Genomic DNA, 24,292 nt, shown 5'->3' with positions numbered 1-24,292 from the left:
AGCTTCTATCCATTGGTGTTATAGAGTAATTTTCAAATTGCATTTACTTTTTGATTTAAACTCAAAAACTGTATATATATATATGTATATTATAAGAGACGGCCTGCAGCTCAACACGGCTGGGGCACCCCTAAGATGGAAGGAAGGGGAAGGCAGCTTTTATAGAACACTGCCTCGCCCAAGACGCTAAATGGTAGCTCCCCTGGACTGCAGCGGTGTCCCAGGTTCCCGCAGGGCACTATAGGACATGGAGTTCGGAAACACAGCCCTGCTGGGTACCATGGGTGCTGCCAGAGGACGCTGTGGGAAGATGATGGAAGTCTAAGTGCTCACATTGCCCAGAAGTACTAGCGGATCAGGTGTGCAGAAACCCAGAAGTACTTCTGGGCTGACAAGAAAACTAAAGTTCTCCATCTGACCCAGAAGTGCAGGCAAGTCACGAGGATGGAAGGAAGGAAGCACTTCCGGGTCAAGGACTATATAAAGAACTGTTGGAGACCCAGCAAGCGAGCCGGATTCGGGAGGAGTGTGACAGATCTTGCTGGGAGGTGTGGAGGGGAGAATATTGTGATTATTGTGGTTATACATTGTCTTTATTGTGGCTGCGGTGCTTTGGAGGCATGGAAGGAAAAGAAGAAGATATTTAAAGTACTTCTTAGTGCTTTTAACTTGTGTCCATGGCGTCTGTCTGTTGGGAAAAAGGTTGGAAATAGTGCCATAATTGTGCCTGTACAACCTTTGAAGAAGTCTGTAAAAGGTATTTTTGCACAATAGATCACTTGTTTGAACCCAAGACTTGTGTAGCTATGGTTGTATTTGGGGTGCTGCAATAAATATATTAATGCTTTAATCAAAACAAGAAAAAAGTGGAGATTAATGAACGTACATTAACAAACTTTTTACAAGTCTAATTTGTGTAAAAAACTGCATAGTCAAGAAAACTTAACAGTTGATTCACTACCTACAAAAAATGGCATCTTTTACATCTTTGCCATGCCTGCTTCTCACTTCCCTTTTTCAAAAACTTGCAGGAACTGTTCATGTCTTACATCAGATTCACACTGACTTTCTTCTTCTACCAAAAACATTATTTATGAGTTTGACCATAGATTTTGAACCACTGTATCTCCTCCGGTCTGCTCTGTACTTCAGCCGCTCCATTATGTGCCGCATCAGGTTTATGAACATGCTAAAGATTTCCTGATATTGTTCGGCAGCAGAGACTTCCTGAAATTGGCATTTGTTTTCCATGGCAAGTAAGCGAGCTTCTTCTTCAAAGACCTGTCTGGCATGGCAAAGATCCTGCTTGTTTCCAATTAGATAAATGGGCACTTCACTAGGAAGGAGAAATGAGAGACTGACATTAGAAATGAAGTACATTCAAAAAAGGATGAAACTGTCTAAGGTTTATTTACACATCTGCAACTAATTACATTTAAGTGCTAAGGTGGTAAATTTGCAAGGAGAGGATAATTGGTAAAGGGCAAAGATGACAAATTTCTCTTAACAGAAATTTATCCTCAAAATAATTTTTTTGCAGTTATAATATATGCAGTGTGTGATGAGTTATTCAGTGAGCAAAATATTGGCATTAAAAAAGGACAAAGGTCAGCAGAGCCGTAACAGTGAGAACAAAACTGAACATGCTTATCAGTATGCCAATGCTCCATGGTAGACCCTGTCACTATATCAGGCATCTCAAAAAGTGAAATAAACAAGGATACCAGTACAGAGAAAGTGAGCTGCCACTTCGAAGGAAGTGTTATACTGTATGTGCCTCCAGGGTGCTAGACAGCAGACGACTGAACGTGTGCCAGTGATGCTCTTGTACAGGTTGGTAAATGCTGCAGTCTCCTGGTCAATATAAGGGGGTATGCTGTTCCAAAGCAGGAGTGGAAACACATGTTCTTGTAAAAATGAGGACAATGAGGAGTGGATGGAGGCTAGTTGTTACTTTTCAGCCTTTCAGTTGGCAGCACATAGTTCCCGTAAGTTGTCTAAGAGTTCTCTACATGTGTCTGGAATTGCACGGGAGGAATGCAACACAATTCTTCCATGAGAAACTATCATCTGTGTTTTTAAAACTGTTCTAAAATACTGCCTTAGATGATTCTCCAGACGTTTCACTATATACCATTTGAAGTGGGGACTGGGATGGTGACATTGCTGTCATCCTTTTCAAATCATTCATTGATCACTGTGGGACCATGCTCACTCTAGAAGATGATGTGGTGTTATCACCTCATATTTTTTCTCTTTGATCTCGCTTTCTTTTTGCTGTGTTACCTGCTCTGGTGTCGTAGGTTAGCATTGAATGCTTCAACCTAGACCACCTCCCTCTTTCTCTCTTGGTGGTACCCCTGCCTAATGTCAGGGCATGAAAGACACTTACATGATGAAGTGCCCACAACACCCCATGTGCTCCCACAAAGGTATACACAGAACCTTTCCTTTTTACTGCCATTGTTGCTCCCTGTCTTCTCTAGAGGTTTTCGGTGGGATTTCTTCTTGAAATTTGTCATCCTGGTGATATCCTTACCCTTTCTGTCCTCGTATACCATTAGACCCCTTATTTTTAGCCCAAACAAATGGTAATATATTTCTGGTAATAGGTTTTTACTTTTTATATTCTTATTCTTTAAAGATTTGGGGATGAATGCTAAATTATCATTTATATGACATCATTGTGTGTATTTGCTAAAATTGTGTCTCAGGTCAAATGATTATACTGAATTATATCACAGGTCTGTAGTGTTCCAAAAACTGCTTCCTGTACTTCATGACCATGTACAGTGGGTACGGAAATTATTCAGACCCCCTTCAATTTTTCACTCTTTGTTATATTTCAGCCATTTGCTAAAATAATTTAAATTAATTTTTTTCCTCATTAATGTACACACAGCACCCCATATTGACAGACAAAAAAATAATTTTTGTAATTGTTGCAGATGTATTAAAAAAGAAAAACTGAAATATCACATGGTCCTAAGTATTCAGACCCTTTGCTCAGTATTTAGTAGAAGCACCCTTTTGAGCTAATACAGCCATGAGTCTTCTTGGGAAAGATGCAACAAGTTTTTCACACCTGGATTTGGGGATCCTCTGCCATTCCTCCTTGCAGTTCTGTCAGGTTGGATGGTAAACGTTGGTGGACAGCCATTTTTAGGTCTCTCCAGAGATGCTCAATTGGGTTTAAGTCAGGGCTCTGGCTGGGTCATTCAAGAACAGTCACAGAGTTGTTGTGAAGCCACTCCTTCGTTATTTTAGCTGTGTGCTTAGGGTCATTGTCTTGTTGGAAGGTAAACCTTCGGTCCAGTCTGAGGTCCTTAGCACTCTGGAGAAGGTTTTTGTCCAGGATATCCCTGTACTTGGCCGCATTCATCTTTCCCTCGATTGAAACCAGTCGTCCTGTCTCTGCAACTGAAAAACACCCCCACAGCATGATGCTGCCACCGCCATGCTTCACTGTGGGGACTGTATTGGACAAGTGATGAGCAGTGCCTGGTTGTCTCCACACATACCGCTTACAATTAAGGCCAAAAAGTTCTATCTTGGTCTCATTAGACCAGAGAATCTTATTTCTCACCATCTCAGAGTCCTTCAGGTGTCTTTTAGCAAACTCCAAGATAGAACTTTTTGGCCTTAATTCTAAGTGGTATGTGTGGAGACAACCAGGCACTGCTCATCACTTGTCCAATACAGTCTCCACAGTGAAGCATGGCGGTGGCAGCATCATGCTGTGGGGGTGTTTTTCAGCTGCAGAGAAAGATTAATGCGGCCAAGTACAGGGATATCCTGGACAAAAACCTTCTCCAGAGTGCTAAGGACCTCAGACTGGGCTGAAGGTTTACCTTCCAACAAGACAATGACCCTAAGCACACAACTAAAATAACGAAGGAGTGGCTTCACAACAACTCTGTGACTGTTCTTGAATGGCCCAGCCTGAGCCCTGACTTAAACCCAATTGAGCATTTCTGGAGAGACCTAAAAATGTCTGTCCACCATCTTTCCCAAGAAGACTCGTGGCTGTATTAGCTCAAAAGGGTGCTTCTACTAAATACTGAGCAAAGGGTCTGAATACTTAGGACCATGTGATATTTCTGTTTTTCTTTTTTAATAAATCTGCAACAATTTCAAAAATTCTTTTTTTTGTCTGTCAATATGGGCTGCTGTGTGTACATTAATGAGGGAAAAATTTAATTTAAATGATTTTAGCAAATGGCTGCAATATAACAAAGAGTGAAAAATTAAAGGGGGTCTGAATACTTTCCATACCCACTGTATATGAGAACTGTAGAGAAGTGCCAGAACTGATATTTCAGAGAGGTGGGTGGTCAGGGGGTCATTTATATGATATTAAGAAAGACAGCGCTGGAAATATTAATAGATTTAGCCATGGTAGAAACCTTCTTGAAGTACAGGCAGAAGGGCAATAACCCTTGTGTGTGTTAAGAGCACCCTAATGCATCTACATTAGGGGCAAAAAGGCAAGCATAAAACAACAATATATTATGGGAAAAGCCTCAGTCTGATGGGTATCCCCATTCTTAAGCAGTATACCTGTCCCCTGGCACATATTATGGTGGTCAGGCTAACTAATTTATTTAAATGTTTCTAGGGCCTGATGCGTGTGGAGACAACAGGGGCAGCAGGAATAGTTCAAGGGGAATGGCTGAAGGAGTTTCAGATCGCATTCCTGACTCTGGATGTTACCTTCACGATTTCCTTGCAAGTTTTGAGTGAGGAGTCTTATTGGTGATTGGAGCTCAACTGGAAAGGGAGAAGAAAGAGTCCTTGGCATGGTGGGGTTTTTTATTTTGAAAGTGGAGATCTAGTTATTACATCTGGGTATTTGTTTTCCTTAGTTTTGTACTCCTTGTCATTTGTTAATTTTATATTTCCCTTTTGCACATTATCTGGTTTAAGAGTGCCCCCTGTCATCCACAGGTTTTTTCTAGCCATACCACTTGATAACATTTTCCAGTTCATCTCTTTCCTTTTGACTTTCTCTTGAGTACTTCGCCTGCTAGATTTTCTCCTTGCAGAATGAGTTATTCCTTGTTAATGTATGTTTTAGAACGCTCTTCAAAAGCTTTCCGAGAACATCTGCAATTTGCATGATGTATTCTTGTGTCTAATGGTCATGCCACTGGTTTATTTCCATGGTAGCTCGTGTTCATTTTTCAAATGCATCCATCTGGTCTCTCTCTTACTTTTTAAATATCCATGCCTCTGAATATCTGTCATACCGTGATCCACGCTGTTACATTGCTAAACTTCTTGAACATATTGAACACATCGTCTGCCCAGACTTCTCCCCAGTAGTTCCTCTCTTATCTTTCCTCCCCTTTCCATGAGCTCTCCTTTTCTTTCCTTTTCTTACTTTGTTCCTGATGCTATTTTGTACATTTTTAAAACGTTTTAAATTAAGTGCAATGTGATCACAGATTTTGTGTTTTAAAAAGCAAAGGCTCTGTTTTCCTTTCTCCTTTCAAACAATGCAAAAATTGTTAGAAGTTGGGATGAGTGTCTTGTGTGACTATTACTGGAGAATAATGAAAAACAGACCTTTGTAGATATACTGTATAAATGAACACACAACAGGACTTTCAAAATGGAGAGAGCGTTTATTAAAAAAATGCAGAATTTGGCTCTTAATGTGACATTTTTTAAGCTTAAAGCCAACCAGCCCCATGCTGACTGATATCTAAAAGCAGAGTTTCCATGCACAGCCAAAGGAATGCAGTCATAAAGAGCCAACTCTTTTCTTGTTTGCCCTGGTATTTTACATACCAAATGAGTAATGTGACTTACCCTTTAGAGACATCCATTAGGGTTGTCTTGATCTGGTGCACAATTTCTTTGGCAGCGATAAAGGAGGCACGGTCACTGATGTTATAAACCACTATAAATCCATCGGCCCATTCCAATAGTTCTTCTAAGATGCATTGTTTTTCACCATTCTGGAAAAAAAAACAGTTTTTTGCAAAGCACTGCAGTCTGAGGCATTATACCTATATTGATATTTACTAGATCTGGTGAAGTGAGCCATTTTAGAGTTATTTCAGTTTTTGAGTGACTTATTTTGCCACTCACACTTTTATAAATCATGTAAGTGAATTAAACTGATCATGTATATGGGAGTACAGAAGAGAGCGCAGCACCTCTCCATGTTAGGACCTCATCTTTATTCCTAGTTACAGTGTACTCTGCCAGGAGTCTGTATGGTTTTAGTTATGTAATATTTTGTACCCAAAGATGCCACACCTCTTACGGCTAACCAGAACTACTGTTGCTTGGCAAAGACAATAACGCCACAATCACATCAGTCTGCTGTAGTTAAACCCCTACTTAAGAAACATAATCTCGACCCCTCAGCTCTTGAAAATTTTAGACCCATCTCTAACCTGCCTTTCTTAAGTAAAGTTCTGGAGAAGGCAGTCATTATGCAGTTAAATGACCACCTAAATAAACATGCTATTCTTGATAAATTTCAGTCGGGTTTTAGAACAAATCACAGCACAGAAACTGCACTCGTTAAAGTAGTAAATGACTTGTGGGTAAATGCAGACAGAGGCCATTTATCTGTTCTCATCCTCTTAGATCTGAGTGCTGCATTTGACACCATTGATCACAACATTCTTAGAAATCGCCTTAGTCAATGGGTGGGCCTCTCTGGCACAGTCTTAAATTGGTTTGAATCCTACCTGACAGGGAGAAAATTTTTTGTTAGTTGTGGGAACTACAACTCGAAGACACATGATATCCAATATGGTGTTCCACAAGGCTCTATCCTGGGTCCGCTGTTATTCTCAATCTACATGCTTCCGTTAGGTCAGATTATCTCAGGGCACAACGTGAGCTACCACAGCTATGCTGATGACACACAGCTGTACTTATCAATAGCTCCTGATGACCCTGATTCTCTTGATTCACTAACAGAATGTCTGACTTGTATCTCAGAATGGATGAATAGTAATTTTCTCAAGTTAAATAAAGAGAAAACTGAAATTTTGTGATCAGCAATAATGGATACAATGAGGCTATTAGAAATAAACTGGATACATTAGGATTAAAAGTCAAGATGGAGGTAAAAAGCTTAGGGGTGATTGTTGACTGTAATCTGAATTTTAAATCACATATTAATCAGATCATTAGGACAGCATTTTTTCACTTAAGAAACATAAGTAAAGTTAGACCTCTTATATCACTGAAAGATGCTGAGAAATTAGTTCACGCGCTTGTTTTCAGTCGACTAGATTACTGTAACGCACTCCTCTCAGGACTACCCAAAAAAGATATAAATCGTTTGCAACTAGTGCAGAATGCAGCTGCTAGAATCCTAACTAGGAAAAGAAAATCCGAACACATTTCTCCAGTTTTAATGTCACTACACTGGTTACCTGTGTCATTCAGAATTGACTTTAAAATTCTGCTTATGGTTTATAAAGCCTTAAATAATCTCACCCCATCTTATATATCGGAATGTCTGACACCTTATATTCCAAATCGTAACCTCAGATCCTCAAATGAGTGTCTCCTTAGAATTCCAAGAACAAAACTTAAAAGAAGTGGTGAGGCGGCCTTCTGCTGCTATGCACCTAAAATCTGGAATAGCCTGCCAATAGGAATTCGCCAGGCTGATACAGTAGAGCACTTTAAAACACTGCTGAAAACACATTACTTTAACATGGCCTTTTATAACTTCATTTTAATCGTAATTTAACTTAATCCTGATACTCTATATGTTCAATTTCCTCAAAATAACTATTCATGGCGGCTCTAAAATCGGTACTGACACCTACTCTCTTTTCTGTTTCTTTTTCCGGTTTCTTTGTGGTGGTGGCCTGCACCACCACCACCTACTCAAAGCTTCATGAAGCTCAAACAATGATGGACGGATTAAAAGGCAGAAGTCTACTTGACCATCATCATCATCAAGCCCTTCCGTGAGAATCCTAAATCCAAAGAGGACTGTTTCATTTATGTTAGGTAGAATGCCCAGAGGGGACTGGGCGGTCTCATGGTCTGGAATCCCTACAGATTTTATTTTTTCTCCAGCCGTCTGGAGTTTTTTTTGTTTTTTTTGTCCCCTGGCCATTGAACCTTACTCTTATTCGATGTTAATGTTGATTTATTTTGTTTTATAATTGTGTCTTTCATTTTTCTATTCTTTAATATGTAAAGCACTTTGAGCTACTGTTTGTATGAAAATGTGCTATATAAATAAATGTTGTTGTTGTTGTTGTTGTTCTCAATGACTAGATTATGGAGCAACATCTCTAGCTTTTCATGTTTTGCACCATTTTACTGCACCCTTTCACAATGATTTATGTGTTGTCTTTTCATTTTTTATTTTCTGACCATTTTTAGTGAAAGGTAAATGTACCCTTTTCTGACCTGAGCTTGATTGCCATGTTTGCCTGAATGGTAGCCCTGTTTTCTGTTAGTTTTGCTACCTTGCATGATCTTGGGTTACTTTTTGTCTTGTTTTATTGCTTTATCTTCACTTCTTTACTCCAGTTCTTGTGGTGTACACCTCGTGTGTTGGCTTGATTGAATCAGCACTATACTATGCAAGACACCTGCTGCCACAACTACCTTGTAGTGGCATTCACTCTTAGTAGCAGACTTTTGTGCTTCTCCTTGATGTACAGTATGTTTGTGGTCTTTGTTCCTCTGTTAATGGTGGATTTCTTTTTCCATTTACCAGATGTGCTTTTTGAACCATGTACCTTAAATTTTTCATTAAATATTGACAAAGATGCTCTGATAGTTGTTAAGAACTGGGACATTTTATTAGAAATTTGCATTACTCTGCTTATACTTTTTTCTATTCACCTGTTATGGATATTTTGAATGCTTACGCCTTGAATGCTTATGTTTGGTATAAATAATTTAGTTTAAGAAAAATATAATTTTATTTTGTGTAATTTTAAGTGTTTTACACCAGGGGTCACCAAATTCGGTCCTGGAGGACCACCGTGGCTGTAGGTTTTCATTCTAACCCTTTTTAATTGAGTGCCCTGTTTGTGCTGTTAATTAACTTCTTGTGAATACATTATAATTGAATTGCTTTTTTAAGATTTGTTCTCCTGAATTTCTTCATCGTTCCCCTGAATTGCTTCATTTCTTTCCTTATATGGCACCCAAACAGAAATGAAATGTGAAGTGAGTGAGCCAACTGAAGACCAACTAAGTCAGGGCCTCAAACTCCAACCGATTTCATTCCAACCAGTTGCCTAATGAAGTGCCAATTCCTGTTGTTAATTAAACCTGCTCTTTAATTTTGTGGATTGTTGCTGCTCTTGTGGTGCACTAGCACACATTTCTGAACTTGTTGATTTTCTCTTTTCTAAGAGTACTAAATGTTTTGGGGATCTGAGCAGATCAACATTCCTCAGACCTTCATCTTTCTTTATTTTCAGATATTGTATGATGGACACCAGTTGTTTTGGCTTATTTTGTATCTCATTATTGTTTGGCTGCTAATTAAGGAGGAAGAAACAATTAAGGGGTTTGAGTCTTCAAGAGCAAATCAATCAAAATTAGTTTAAAAGACGTTAATCAGCAGCAAAAACAGGTCACTCATACTGAAAAGGGTTAGAATGAAAACCTACAGTCACGGTGGTCCTCCAGGACTGGAGATGGCAACCCCGTTTTACACCACAATTTTTTGCTTTTAGTGTCAGTTTTCTGGCTAACAATTTAAAGCACTGAACCTCTCAACTCAGTTAGCAGTTGTAGTGTCTTGGTTGTGGTGATAATCATATCCTTTTACTAATGATTAATACAAATTCATATTTAGATTTCTTTATGGTTTAGACATCTGGTTTTTGATAATGGTGCTTCTAAACATTCAGATTTTAATGCACATCAATTTTAACACTCCAGTGTGATTGCTTTCTGGCAATCTATAGAAAGAAGTTATCTGGAAATAAAATAGCAAGTTGGTCTTGGCTGAGACATACAGGTATGCAATGCCCTGAGCCAGTGCAACTGATTATGCCTTCTTCTTTCTATTGATTTTCAACTTCAGTAATACAGCCATCACCTGAGGTTAATTTAAGCTTGTCTAACAAAACAAAATGCTCACCTGCCTCCAGTCCATCACTTAGCAGTTAGCCATTGAGTCTTCCACGTCTTAGTTTCAATGCATTTTTCCATGTTTGAAATACATTTTACTGTTTTTAAGTCACGTAGATTTTACATTTGCACTTATCTTGCACTTTATCTACATTCTCCACTATTCCATTGTATTTATTTATTTTTCAATGATCAGTTTAGAACTAGTTTTTTTTTTCTTCATTTTTCTGTTCCGCTAAATTCACTTATTAATAACATTGTCAACCACTCTTGAATGGCCCCACTTGCAAAGACTTGGATATGCCTAAAGCTGTTTGCACAGTAGTAACCTAACAGGCATCAGATTTGGTTCTTCCACACTTGTGCCATGACAGTACAGAATGATTTCTCAAAACATAATGGAATTTTAAAAGAGAGTGTTACACTATTGAGTCTCTCCAGCAAGTGGCCTTATACACAAAGGTCAGAATTACCATTTTACCTTTACCTGTTTTACAGATTCCAGCTGCACACTGTTTTGCCTGCTTTTGTAAAGCACTATGAAGAGATGAAAAATAGTGATCAGATCTTACTTACCCTGGGGCTTGGGTCATACACTTCTAGATTCAACTGCCTGCCATCAACTGAAAGTCTTTTATGGTATAAGGAACCTACAAAATAGAAAAGTTAAAGAATCAATACCATGTTATAAAAAAAAGACTTTGCAGACATGTATGTTCGATTTTTAAAAATGAGTAAAACAAATTACAGTATGTTGCATAATCTAAATGCATTTTCTATAGTATGTCTTAGTAAGGAAATACAAAATGCAAAAAAGACTCTATATGCCACAAATTCCCTCACTGTGTTCCTTGTTTCATTTCAGGTCACAAAGGCTGTGGAATCCTATCATCACACTGGAGGGTTTACAGTTGTAGCCATTAAAAGTATAGGACATGTATAGGAAGTATTTGTACTTTATGCATAATTGTCAGCTACAATTTATAGAGATACTTTAGTGATCTTTAGAATAATGGTAATAAGAACAGGCTATTCAGCTCAACAAAATCGATAATCTTATTAGGAGGATCCAGTGTGGTGACTCCTTTAATAATTTAAAACACTTTCATCATGTCACCTCTTAATTTCCATTTGCTTAAATTGAAAAGGTTCAACTCGTTCAATCTGTTCTCATAGCTCATACCTGTCAGTCCCAGAATTAGCCTAGTCAGTAGCGATACCACATGCACTTCAGAACAGGTCATCCACCAGAAGCTAAGCATGTTCAGGTCCGGCCAGTACTTGGAGACCAACCAGGAAAAGCAGGGGTTGCTGCTGGAAGAGGTGTTGGTGAGGCCAGCAGGGAGCGCTTACCCTGTGGTCTGAATGTGGATCCCTATGCCCCAGTACAGTGACAGGGACACTATGCTGTAAAAATGGCATTGACCTTTGGATGAGACATAAAACCGAGGTCCTGACTCTCTGTGGTCATGAAAGATCTCTGGGCATCCATCATTGTGAATTTCCCCTTGGGATTAATAAAGTATCTATCTATCTCTATCTAAAGAATAAGGTATATACCAATGTCCTGTCTAAATTGCCCACCATCACCTAATCATTATGGCCCCCTAATCATCCCCTGTTTCTAATTGGCTAATTATCTCTCATCCTTTCACCACCTAACAGCTAATGTGTGGTGAACATACTGACGCAAAATGGCTGCCATCACATCATCCAGGTGGGTGGTGGTTGAAGTGGCTCTCCACTAACTGTATAAAAAGCTCTTTGAGTAGTGAAAAAAGCACTATATCAATGTAAAGAATTATTATTATTATTAATCCTCTGGACTTTCTCTAGCACTGCAATTTCTTTTTTGTAAAATGGAGACCATAACTAAACACTGTACTCCAGGTGAACCTTAGCTAGTACGTTACATAACTTAAGCATAACCTCCTATGACTTGTACGCCACACATCGAGGTATATAATCTAAGATTCTATTAGATGTCTTGATTGCTTCTCTGCACTGGTTGTAGAGAGTGACAACTCCGATATGACAACTAAATCCTTCTCATGAGATGTGCTATCATGTTTTAAATATCCCATTGTGTATTCACATCTAACATTTCTCCTTTCTAGGTGCAATGCTTTACATTTATCTACATTAACTTTCATCTGCCACAGATCTATATCCAAGCACCTCTCTGATCGTATGCTTCTTCATTGAATTTCAGCATATTAGTAAAACATGATCTCCACCAGTCGAAACCCATATTTACTATTCCCTAAAACTCCTGTTCTTTTCAAGTGATGATCAGTCTTCTCCTTAATATTTTTTCCAATAGTTTACATGTGACACATGTCAAGCTTACTTGTTTACAGTTCCTTTTATCTACCTGATCACTCTTTTAATATAACCAAAATATTTCCTATTTTCCAACACTTTTGAAAAATATATGTCTAGGGTTTATATATGCATTCAAAAACCTAATTAATCATTCAAGGATATATGTTATTTAGTGATCTTGTGGTTATTCTGGTGATTTGTCAGATATTAGCCTCTTTAATCTAAACATCTCCCTCTACAATTTCCACATCATTAAATACCTCCTTAGTAGTCTCTGTTACTGTCTGGTGGTTATCCCGTTCACACTTATAACACAATTAAATGTTTTCTCTGTAACAAAATGAGCTAAATGCAATTAATCTGATATTTGTCCTAGACTTATATAGACTAAGTTAAAATGAACACAGGAACGCTTTGTGGCTAAAACTGAAACACTTAGGTGTCTATCTGTTTCCTCCACAAGAAATCCCTAACCCAAAAAAGAACAATGACTCAAACCTGAATCTTCCCACTGGTGAAACATTTACAGTATAAAGACTCAATCATCCACAACTTTATTCATCTTTAGAATCAACATTAGAAAGCAACTGGCTCTACACACATACAATACTCGCTCACAATAGAAAGTTTGGGGACACCCTACCAACAACATGCAAAATAAGTGGGATTTACCCATCAGGCACCTCAAACCTTAACCACCTTTTTGTCTCTTATTTTACAATGGACACATTGTGCTTAGAAATAAGAATCTTAGCAATTGGCCCTGACTGTTCCCTTCACTTCCTCAAAGCTGACATAGAGTGAGTGGCTTTGATAACTGATGGGTATTTACTTTACACATTACAATGGAGGTGTCATATATGTGCTTGTCACCAACTCCCTTTTATTTTCGCCACATTAACTAGATTCAAACCTTTTGAACTCTGCTCTTCAGATTCTCCAGTTAATTTGTGCCCTTGGTATGCTTTTAGAATAAAGAATGACTGTCAGAGAAATCCTTTTCCTTTTAGGTAGTAGTAGCTGCCATTTACCCTGGGTGGTCTAACTCTATCTGTGTATTCCTGTTGGGGTTTCCTTCAAGGGACAAAATACAACACAACAGTTGAGTTGTTTATCATACTTACAGGTATCACTCTATGGATGTAATGCAATTTGCCCTAAAGAGTTAAAATGCAAAAGGATACATCTTTCCAATAGACATACTATAATTCCATCATGAAAACATAAATGATGTTGCAGTTACACCAAATAATCCAGGGCAATAAAACTTCCACAAGATTAGAAAAAGTGAAATTATGCATCAAATTTTTGTACATTACGCAAGTTATTCATTATCAATTATAACTCATATTTTCTATCATGAGGTCTGAAATGCAGCGATATTGAATTGTTTGTATTTTCATGGTTTTTCGCTGCTTTCTGTTTTATAACAGGCAGCATGGTCCATTGCAGTGGTGAGCAACAATGGTCCTGGAGGGCCGCAGTGGCCACAAGTTTTTGTTCAAATACAGTTACTAAATAAGAAATTAATTATGTCACTGGTCAAGTGACAATTTTCTGTTAAATTTCTTGCTTGTTAAGATTTTGAAACCTTATTGCTTATTTTAGTCTTAGCCAGCTACACTCATTGTTTTTAATTGCACCTTATTAGCAATAGGATGCAAATGACAAAAGCACCAGCAGTTCTTCATCTAACTTGTTTCCATTTATACCCGCGTGTATTAATTGTGCACTATTTGCTTCAACAAAGTACTTGGATGGAATGTGAAGAGAAAGAAAGTAAAGGACTGTGAAATACTCGTTTGCTTTAAGCTTCAATTTATTTGGATTATATCCTTAGAAAGGAGAAAATCTACAATATAAAAATAAAATGATATTGCAGAGTTAAAACACTAACAAGCCATGGAATTAAATTATTAGCTAGGATTGTTTCTAATTTAGCAACTGGGCATGAAGAAAAACCTGCAGGTACCGCAGCCCTTTAGGACTGACGTTGCTCATCACTGGCCTAGTGGCTATGGAACTGCACTGCTGTTAACAAAGCTGTGTTCACTGATTGCTGAAAATGGTGCAAATTGAGGGTCACATCACTGAGGAGCTGCCATAAACTGAAAAGCTGTTGAATTGTTTCTTGCAATGCAAATAAAAATTTTCAATAAATATAAGTAATATAACATAATTTTCTTATTGTACTACAGCCGTCACCAGAATCTGAATTCATTTTATTGGCCAGGTACTTAATGTGTGCGAGGAATTTATCTTGATAGTAGTGGTGCAACATACAAGAACAACACAGAATAGAAAAGATAAATATAAGAAAATAAAATATAAAATGATAAAATATGATGCAGCATACAAACGGCAATACAAAAAAATAAAGAAATAGTACGATTAAAATGTCCAGACAGTCTAGTGTGCAAATATGCATGGATACTGAGTAGAAGCTCAGTCCTGATTAGCAAGAATAACTGCGTGTGGAATGAAACTGTTTAGTTGACGTGCTGTTTTAGCTTTCCCTGCACAAACTGAGATTTGTCTGATTGAAGTCTTTGGAATGGGTGATGTCATGTTAGAATTTATCGAATGAAGAAAACCGATATGGCACACAAGTACAAATTAGCACAAATTTTTGGTATGCCATTAACCTGAGAAATGAAAATTCAACGATGAGACTTTGTGATAACTGCCTCACTGACAATGGCTGAAAAGTATAATTCAGTAGGGGACATAGTCAAAACATGTGTTAAAGGTTGCAAGCTGAAAACATCTCCTACAAATAGACTTTAATCCAGGGTATATTTCTGATAAACTACAAGAGAGAAATAAACCAGATTATAGTTAAACCAGATCTCCTGCAAGTTGATGAATAATGTCCTCTATCTAGAACTGACTTCCATGAAATATCGGGGAATCTAGATTTAAGATTCTGTTCCCCGCATTGTTCCAGGTTATCCATCCATCCATCCATCTTCTAGCCTGCATATGTCTCATTAGCCAAAAGGCAAGATCCACTCCAGTATATTAATTTAAATAAATTCAATAAATTCTAAAATGTTAATATAGTCCAGTGATGCTTGCTTCTTCAGTATTGATACTACAAAGTAGAAAGTCTATAGCTGACAAATAGAGAGACTGTAAATTTTCATAAAGATGATTCTAGTGAAGGCGCTAACTTGTTTTTAATGGAAGAACTTTTTAGTGTAAAATTGTATATTTTAGAAGTTGTTCAGATGCCACACATGTAATATCCATATACGGGTCTCAATGCTATGCTCTTTCCTTATATTTATACAGTGAGGATATCTATGATCTGTAAATGTGTGATTGATCAGCATTTCTGTTTCCTTGTCCTGACACCACATTTCTGGTAGAACCCTCAGATTTTTCTATGTTGACAGCAACTTGTAAACACTGCTTCACAAACTAGAGTGTACAGTTGTGCCCAGAAGGTGTGAGAATGACCACAAGTATTGGTTTTCACAAATTTTGCTGCTTCAGTGTTTTTAGATCTTTTTGTCAGATGTTTCTATGGTACACTGAAGTATACTTACAAGCATTTCACAAGTTTCAAAGGCTTTTATTGACAATTACATTAAGTTTATGCTAAGAGTCAATATTTGCAGTGTTGGCCCTTCTTTTTCAAGACCACTGCAATTCGCCCTGGCATCCTGTCAATGAACTTCTGGGAAAAATTCTGACTGATGGCAGCCCATTCTTACATAATCAATGCTTGGTGCTTGTCAAAATTTGTGGGTTTTAGTTTGTCCACCCACCTCTTGAGGACTGGCCACAAGTTCTCAATGGGATTAAGGTCTGGGGAGTTTCCTGGCCATGAACCCAAAATTTCAATGTTTTGTTCCCCGAGCCACTTAGTTATCTTTTTTGCCTTATGGCACGGTGCTCCATCATGCTGAAAAAGGCATTGTCTGTCACCAAACTGTTCTTGGATGGTTGGGAGAAGTTGCTCTCAGAGGATCTTTTGGTCCCATTCTTTATTCATGGATGTTTTTTTTTTGTCAAAACTGTGAGAGTCAGTGCACTTCCTTGGCCACAGATGAATAGTCTCAGGAAACTTTACTGTTGGCATGACACAGGATTGATGGTGGCGCTCACCTTTTTTTTCCGGATGACCCAAACAATCGGAAAGGGGATTCATCAGAGAAAATGACTTCACCCCAGTCCTCAGCAGTCCAATCCCTGTACCTTTTGCAGAATATCATTCTGTCCCTGATGTTTTTCTTGGAGAGAAGTGGCTTCTTTGCTGCCCTTCTTGACACCAGACCATCCTCCAAAAGTCTTTGCCTCACTGTGCGTGCAGATGCACTCACACCTGCCTGTTGCCATTCCTGAGTAAGCTCTGCACTGGTGGTGCCCTGATCCCGCAGCTGAATCAACTTTAGGAGATGGTCCTGGCGCTTGCTGGACTTTCTTGGGCACCCTGGAGCCTTCTTCACAAAAGCAGTGGAAATGGGTTTTTCAGGGTTAAGTTCATTTTCATGGCAAAGAGGGACTTCATCTGATCACTCTCCATAACATTCTGGAGTATATGCAAATGGCCATCATAAAAACTGAGACATCAAACTTTGTGATAAAGAATATTTGTCTCATCCTCAAAATCTTAGTGCCTTTCCTGTCTATCTATTTATCTAATATATTGTGCCTTTCCTATCTATCTCATGACTGTATAAAGAAGCAGTAGTGCGCCATCTTTCCATATCTAGCTATGTGAATGTCAGTTCAATGCTATCCATTTCCTTCCAAAGTCTCAAAGCAGACGTTGGCAGCAAAATTATAAATACTGTATGAAGGTGACCAGTTTCTTACCCAGGGCCTATTTTAGTTCCATGTGCATATAATCCAACATCTGCGTTCAGTATACATTGGAATAGGTTTAGGAATGTAGGTACATTCTTCATCTGAATGATGCTGATTCTCCAAACTGATGTTACATGAACAGGAGACAATCTAGTAGACATTTGCTTAACACTGAATTTGCTGATTGACCGACTGACTTTATAATTTACAATACAGTGAACTGAATACAAATCAATCAAGGAAACAATCAGTGCAACATTCCATAGATTCATATTTCGCTTCACTGTCAATACCCTCCTTCAACCCAACTCCAAAACCTGTATGTGACTGAAGACCCCAATATAAAATAGTCCTTCCTAGATATTAAGACATCAAACAGATTAACAGAGGCCCAGCTTGGTTATTTTAAAATCAACACTTTTAAAGCTTTGATCTGTTCCCCACAGAGAAAATTGAAGTTTTTCTTATTTTAAGTTAAAATAAGTCATCCTTCTCCAACTGAGTTTAGAGGAGGAACTGATGAAGATAAGACATTGAGCAAACAAAGGGTTTTTTGAAGCACAATGTTGTTCCATCATTTAGTACTCATAAGTAACATCATCAGGATTTGGAGTAATTATGAATGCAAAATTAAAGCACAAGACCTTATGATGCAGGCACTGGATGACACTGTTCACATTTCAGAACTTGTCCTGGATAAATCTGGGTACTCTTAGTTGAAACTGTTGTGTGTGATGTACAGTTTTTCACTGAGTTACAGATACTTCACACCAATTGATAAAGATACTTGAAGGCCGGCTTCCATTTGTTACCTGAGATTCTATTTAAAAGGTCCAACTGTGAAGGAGATAAGCTTAACTTTTAGTTTATATGAGAGAATTTCTGGCCTTTTTAGTAAAAATAACTAAAAGTACTGCAGGAGAATTAAACACTGTGAACATCTGAATCCTATTTTGTGAATGTCAGAGGGTGCTTTTTATAACTCTGCTTAAGTTAGTCTACGACATGTCCTCTACTCAGACCCTTCAGACAAAATGTCAATACTGAACTTTGATTCCTTTAATTACAAAACATGACCTGCATCTGTAAAAGGTGAGCTTCTTTACAAAGGCATGTAGGGGAAGGACATTAAATTACTTGATCAATAAAACCAGATAACATCCCTTTAACCAGGCAGGTAGGATTTGAAGAAAAATGTCACAATGTAAAACACTTTTGCAGTACCCTGTGCACAGACTATCGGTTCAATAAAGCATGGCATGTATGCTCTCATTGCATTGCCTTAGATCATTTAGGAGACACACTTTGAGATCTGTTGGTAGAGTCTGCAGATGCAGCTTATATCTTCATTATTAATTGATAACGCACTTTTAACCATCAATATTATCAAAAGATAAAGAAAGTTATGCAGGTTACCTTTAAGAAAATTTATAACATTCACATACTAAAAGATGCCCTGCAGTGGGCTGGCGCCCTGCCCAAGGTTTGTTTCCCGCCTTGCACCCTGTGTTGGCTGGGATTGGCTCCAGTAGACCCCCATGACCCTGTGTTAGGATATAGCGGGTTGGAAAATGACTAACTGACTGAGATACTAAAAGAAATGGAAGATTGTGTTTGTGTGATGAATCTGGCTAATTAATCTAAAAGGCTCTGTGTCGACAAGAGATTTTTGTGCAGGTTCATTCTTCACAATATTCAGAATTTCTAGTTGATTACACAAGTAAATGTCAAGTAGCTTGTCTGCAATAGGAAAAGAATCAGTGACAGGCAGCATCCTTGACAAGTACCATGTCCATAAATGAAAAGAATCTCAGTTCTTACTGTTTACATGAACTGAGGCCTCACTGTTAGAGTATACATTTTAGAATAATATTATTTTCACTGTTATATTGGTTGTAAACTTAAATGTACATAATATGACAAATAAATATTCAACTGTAAATCTTTTGAATGCATTTTCCATATCTAGAAGTAGTAATATTATATATAATACTAACATATTGCTAGGGCACTTACACTCAAGTCATAAGGACATGCTGTATACACGCCATTTATTATTCAGCCTCCTTTGCAGGTTGAGCTCACAAACAGGAGTTTCAATTGGGATGGTGCTATGGCTTGTACTTCCCTCTTCCTAAAGAATGGACTATGTTGTGTTCTTTCGTTTCTTGGTGAGTTTTTCATACAAATAATCCTGTGTTTTTTGTTTCTCGATATCCTAGCAGCCAAAATTATCCCTGAGTGTGTAAGTGTGCTCAGTTATGGGCTGCTGCCCCATCCAGAATGTGTTCCAGAATATGTAACTTCTGCTTAATGCAGCCTGGATGAGCTCTCACTACTGCAACCCTGGGACTAAATTATGCAGATCCCCTAAACTGATGGAGGTTAGGAGCACACAGTGATACAGCACTTTGCTGCACCCACCATACAACAAACCAACTCAGGATCCAGATTAGGACTCGAGTACGGCCATGTAATGGGTAAAACTTCATGCCCACACAAGTTCAGATGGAGTGAAATAGTGTGAGGTTTTTTATATGGTGGCTAGAGTGCCAATTCTGCCACCAATCCCCAAGTTTTTCCCTGCAGGTTGGAGGGCCTACATGCAGGGCTGGATGCAGATTAACGTCATACCCAGGACGGAGCAATTGCATGTTAATGGCCTTACTGAAGGGCCCAACAGAGCAGAGACCCTTTTGGCATTTTATGGGATTCGAACCGGCAACCTCCCGATTGCCAATGCAGATCCCTAGCATCAGAGCCACTCACTAAAACTGATGGCTGTACATTATTTTATAAATTGTGTTTATATGACAATAGCATGGAGCAGTATGTTTAAACTCAGTTTTAGTTCCCAGTTGCAATATCATCCATGTGGAGTTTGCAAGTTCTCCCTACATTTGGGGTCAGTGTTCCCCTTCTAGCCTGATGTACGTGAACACGTCTTCAGTACCCTTCAGCAGAATGGCTTCCCATGCAGTGCTGACCTTGCTCCTATTGCTACCAGATGTAAAAAAAATCAGACGGAGGGAAAATTTTACCACATTAAAATAAAAGCTGTAATATGACTTGAATGAATGGGAAAATGATCAACAAAAATGATATTTCAATTATTATTTTGCACACCCTTCCAATAGACTAAGGGATGCCCAGCAGGCAATAAACTGCCATAAGCAAGTGTTTGACTAAGGTTAGGGTTAGGGTGATGAGAAACCCAAGAAAGCTACCAAAACAGGGTGAGAGAGATAGACAGAACGAGGGAGGAACAAAAGAAAAGAAAAGGAAGAGGCTGCTGGGTGGCAAAAGATCCTGTCAAGTGTGGTGAACCAGATGTGATCTACAGTAGATAAGGGAACCACTGCAAAACAGTAAGAATGGCACACAGGGAATAGAATGAGGTGTCTCCACAACACTCAAAGACAGAAAACTGTGCAGATCCTCAGGGTGCCTGATCATTAACTCAAACTGAGAGTGAATATTGAAGGTACCTTCTTTCAACTAGGATGCTAACCTGCCTCCTTAGATGATAGAGGTACCCAAGGAGGTCTGGAAGGAAGTCTGAGAATCCACAGGCCATTAAATGACACGTGCCTCGATTAAATGGGTGGGAATCCGCTGTCTTTCTTTAAAACAAATGAGCAGAACTGAGGCTCACTGAAGTCCTGTTTCAGTAAATACGAGAATACAGAAGTCTTCTAGAGGCTACAGGAATATCTACCTTAGATGTGATTCTGGGCCATCAGATATGGTTAAAGCTTCAGCAAATTAGAGATTTAGTTAAGTGTAGCGTCAAGAGAAGAGTTTGGGGAGAGGGCTATTTTGATGGGAATAGGCCAAGATAAGGCAGAGGTGGGAAATGAGTAGGGCAGTGCTTTGGTGGCACTGTAAGGGTAGGCAAGTAGCCAGACCGCCCCACCTGATACACAGGGCTGACCTTGACCCTAAAGGTTTATGTTGACTCTCTTCCTTCCTTTGTAATTTTCATTTTTCTTCCCATTCGTGTCTTAAAGCATTCATTCTCTGGCCACATTCTCAGTGTTGAGAAACTCCACTTCTCCTTTAAAGTGGCTATTTATGTTAACTATCCATCCATTAATCCATCCATTATCCAACCTGCTATATCCCAACTACAGGATCACGGGGGTCTGCCTATCCCAGCCAACACAGGGGGCAAGGCAGGAAACAAACCCCGGGCAGGACACCAGCCTGCCGCAGTTAAAGTCAACTAGATCCATTAAATTACAAAAACATCACCTAAAGGTAATTTACTTGAAATTTCTAACAACAAAATAGCAGTTTCATGCAAATACAGTACACACAACAAAGTGTAAAAAATGCATTACTCACTTGCATCTGATGCATATTCACCAATGAATCTTTTTGTTAAGAAACGCACCAGGACAGCTAAAAAAAGAAAGCCATTATATCATAGGAATCAGTAATCAGTGCTAACATTTGAATGAATTTATGTACATTATAAGTATTGTTATTTTAGTCTCATTAGAGTTTAATGTAGTAGCAGCTGCTTCACCATCCTCTATCTCTCACTCTCTCTGCTTCAAGGTGCTGCTTAAGATCCCTCACTAATCACTGATCAACACTCCTATGTCACATCAAAATCATCTTTTAGAAAAGTATGCAGCTCACTGTCCTAGGGTGAGCTTCCTGAAAACGGGTAACACCATTAATTTGGATTAAAACTTCAACTTTCCCTGGGAAGTTTGGTATAAAAGACAGCAAACTGTACATTCAAGTATCTCTGATTATAGTTTGTCGTTGACCATTCAGTCAGCAATGTCAAAAGATATACTCAATAAATAGAAAAATATCAGATTTAAAGTAGTGGTACAATAAGCACATAAATAAATACTGAAGTACTGGAAGTCATTATTAAATTGTGATTAATAGTAAGAATCTATTATATAGTGCCTTTCACATCTATCTATCTAATATATAGTGCCTTTCCTGTCTATCTATTTATCTAATATATTGTGCCTTTCCTATCTATCTATCTATTATATAGTGCCTTTCACATTTATCTATCTATTATATAGTGCCTTTCACATCTATCTATCTATCTATTTTATAGTGCCTTTCCTATCTATCTATCTATCTATCATATAGTGCCTTTCACATCTATCTATCTATCTATTATATAGTGCCTTTCCTATGTATCTTATAGTGCCTTTCACATCTATCTATCTATCTATTATATATTGCCTTTTCAATCTATCTATCTACATTATTGGTCTCTATTATTATAATGCATATAGCGACTTTCATATTTCTCTTCAGTATCCATTCATAACATATAATGCCTTCCATAAATATGTAGTGGTCTGCCTTTAACTTTGTAGAAATCCTTCTTTCTGAGAGGGCATAATATCAAAAAAAGAAAAGAAAAAACTTGATTAAAAAAATTTCACCTGCTTGAAATAATCTCCTGCAGTACTTCATGTATCTACAGCTCTTTCTTTTAGGTGATACTCGAATGCCCACCTCCTCTTGTAGGGAATTAACTCTTAATTGATGAAGCTGCAGAAATATTCATGATATTCATAGACTGAATGAGGATAAGCGGTTGTAATGAATATTGCCTGTTAAAACATTTTGTTATCCGCCTAATGGATGGAACCTTTACGATTTTTGTCTTGTTTGCAATGTATTAATAATGGCTGTGTCATTTTCCCAGAATCTGATCTGTTTATTTATTTATCTGTTTGGTCTGAATGGCGGGTGGTGAAGCAGGTTTGGTCCTTCAGTTCCTTCACTCGCCCAGCGACCTGCACCAGTGGGGTTCATTATGCTGCTCTCGAACCGATGTCTCATTACAGTTGTGTATGACTTGTATTACTTCATTCTGTTCAGGGGTATACATCTATACTTATATATTTCATAGCAATCCTGTTTCGTGTGTACAGCTCCTTGCGTTGATTTTTATTTTATTAGTGCTACTGTATATAAAGTAAACATCGATTGTTCGGATGTATTGTTGAAGTGTTTGTTTGAAAGCTTCATTAGTACACATTTGCCATTCTCTATAACAAAAAGGAAAGTACAATTTTTATATTGTATGCGAAAAAAGCACCGAGAAATAATCAAACTAAAGGTTTGTTTACCACATCTAACTAACACAGTGAAATTATTTATTCCAGTTTGCATCATGAATAGCAACGCGACAAAAAAGTTCCTGAGCTGAACCGAACACCTAAACTGGACGCGTCGGGCGTTGGCACAGATTGGAAAATTGGCACTCATGTCACCACAGGTAGAACGTTCAAACGAAAGGCAGTTAAGTGCCGGTAATGGACCATCATAGCTCGTCAGCAGTCTCAACCCCGCTTAATCCAAATCAGAGTTGCGGAGAGCGCCGTCATAAATATTAATATGTAAATGAAAACGTAACAGAAACAATACGTAAAAAACGAAAAAAAACCAAACTTTTTTTATATCCCAACTTTCCCCCTTCGGTCCCTAATTTGCGCAAGGTGGGCGCACAGAATGAATGGACGTTCGCTTCTGATCTTCCAAATCAACATCACATGTCAAAATGAATTAAGCGCAGTTATTGTTTTAATTTATGGACAATCGAAGAATTAATTAAACAACAAACGAGAGTTCATGTTTTATCAGGATGCGTTCTAATGAATTTATTATTAAATGAAAACATAAACTGCGGGATGTTTCAGAAGTTTATGACATTATTCTTGTTGAAAATTTAACCCTAAAAAGATTACAGTCGCAATACACTCGGTTACGCAGTAATTTCGGGAAAACTAACGTTTCTATTTCCTGATCATCCGGCAGTCGCAATGTCATTCTTACCCGACTTCCCGGCTCCTTCGCTCCCCAAAAGCGCAACTTTGATATCATTCATAATCCCCTTCACCTTGAAATGAGCGGAAGAATTGAGTCTGTTATTTTCTTTTTCCAGGTGAAAGAAATGCAAACATGCTTATTCATCGAACTGAAGAACGGAAAAGCTCGATCGCGTTTATAAAACCTTGTGCGCCTCTAAATTACAAACATGACAGTCCAACTGCTCTCCTCCCACAGAAGACGTTTG

General features: G+C 38.3%; 1 protein-coding gene across 1 annotated transcript; it reads right to left on the bottom strand.

The window, feature by feature from the left end:
• Window positions 1–836: 836 nt before the first annotated feature.
• On the bottom strand, window positions 837–24,272 carry rerglb (RERG/RAS-like b). The gene is made up of 5 exons (XM_039740317.1): window positions 24,052–24,272; window positions 21,574–21,630; window positions 10,663–10,736; window positions 5,815–5,963; window positions 837–1,336 (listed from the first exon to the last, which is right to left on the bottom strand). The coding sequence occupies exons 1-5, from the start codon at window positions 24,101–24,103 to the stop codon at window positions 1,057–1,059; spliced, it is 612 nt and encodes a 203-aa protein (XP_039596251.1). The 5' UTR covers window positions 24,104–24,272; the 3' UTR covers window positions 837–1,056.
• Window positions 24,273–24,292: the final 20 nt, after the last annotated feature.

This window comes from Polypterus senegalus, chromosome 1, assembly GCF_016835505.1.
Source record: "Polypterus senegalus isolate Bchr_013 chromosome 1, ASM1683550v1, whole genome shotgun sequence".
In the NCBI taxonomy this organism is placed as follows: domain Eukaryota; kingdom Metazoa; phylum Chordata; class Cladistia; order Polypteriformes; family Polypteridae; genus Polypterus; species Polypterus senegalus.
Note: the sequence above shows the minus strand (reverse complement) of the source record. Positions and strands in the feature narration are given on the sequence as shown.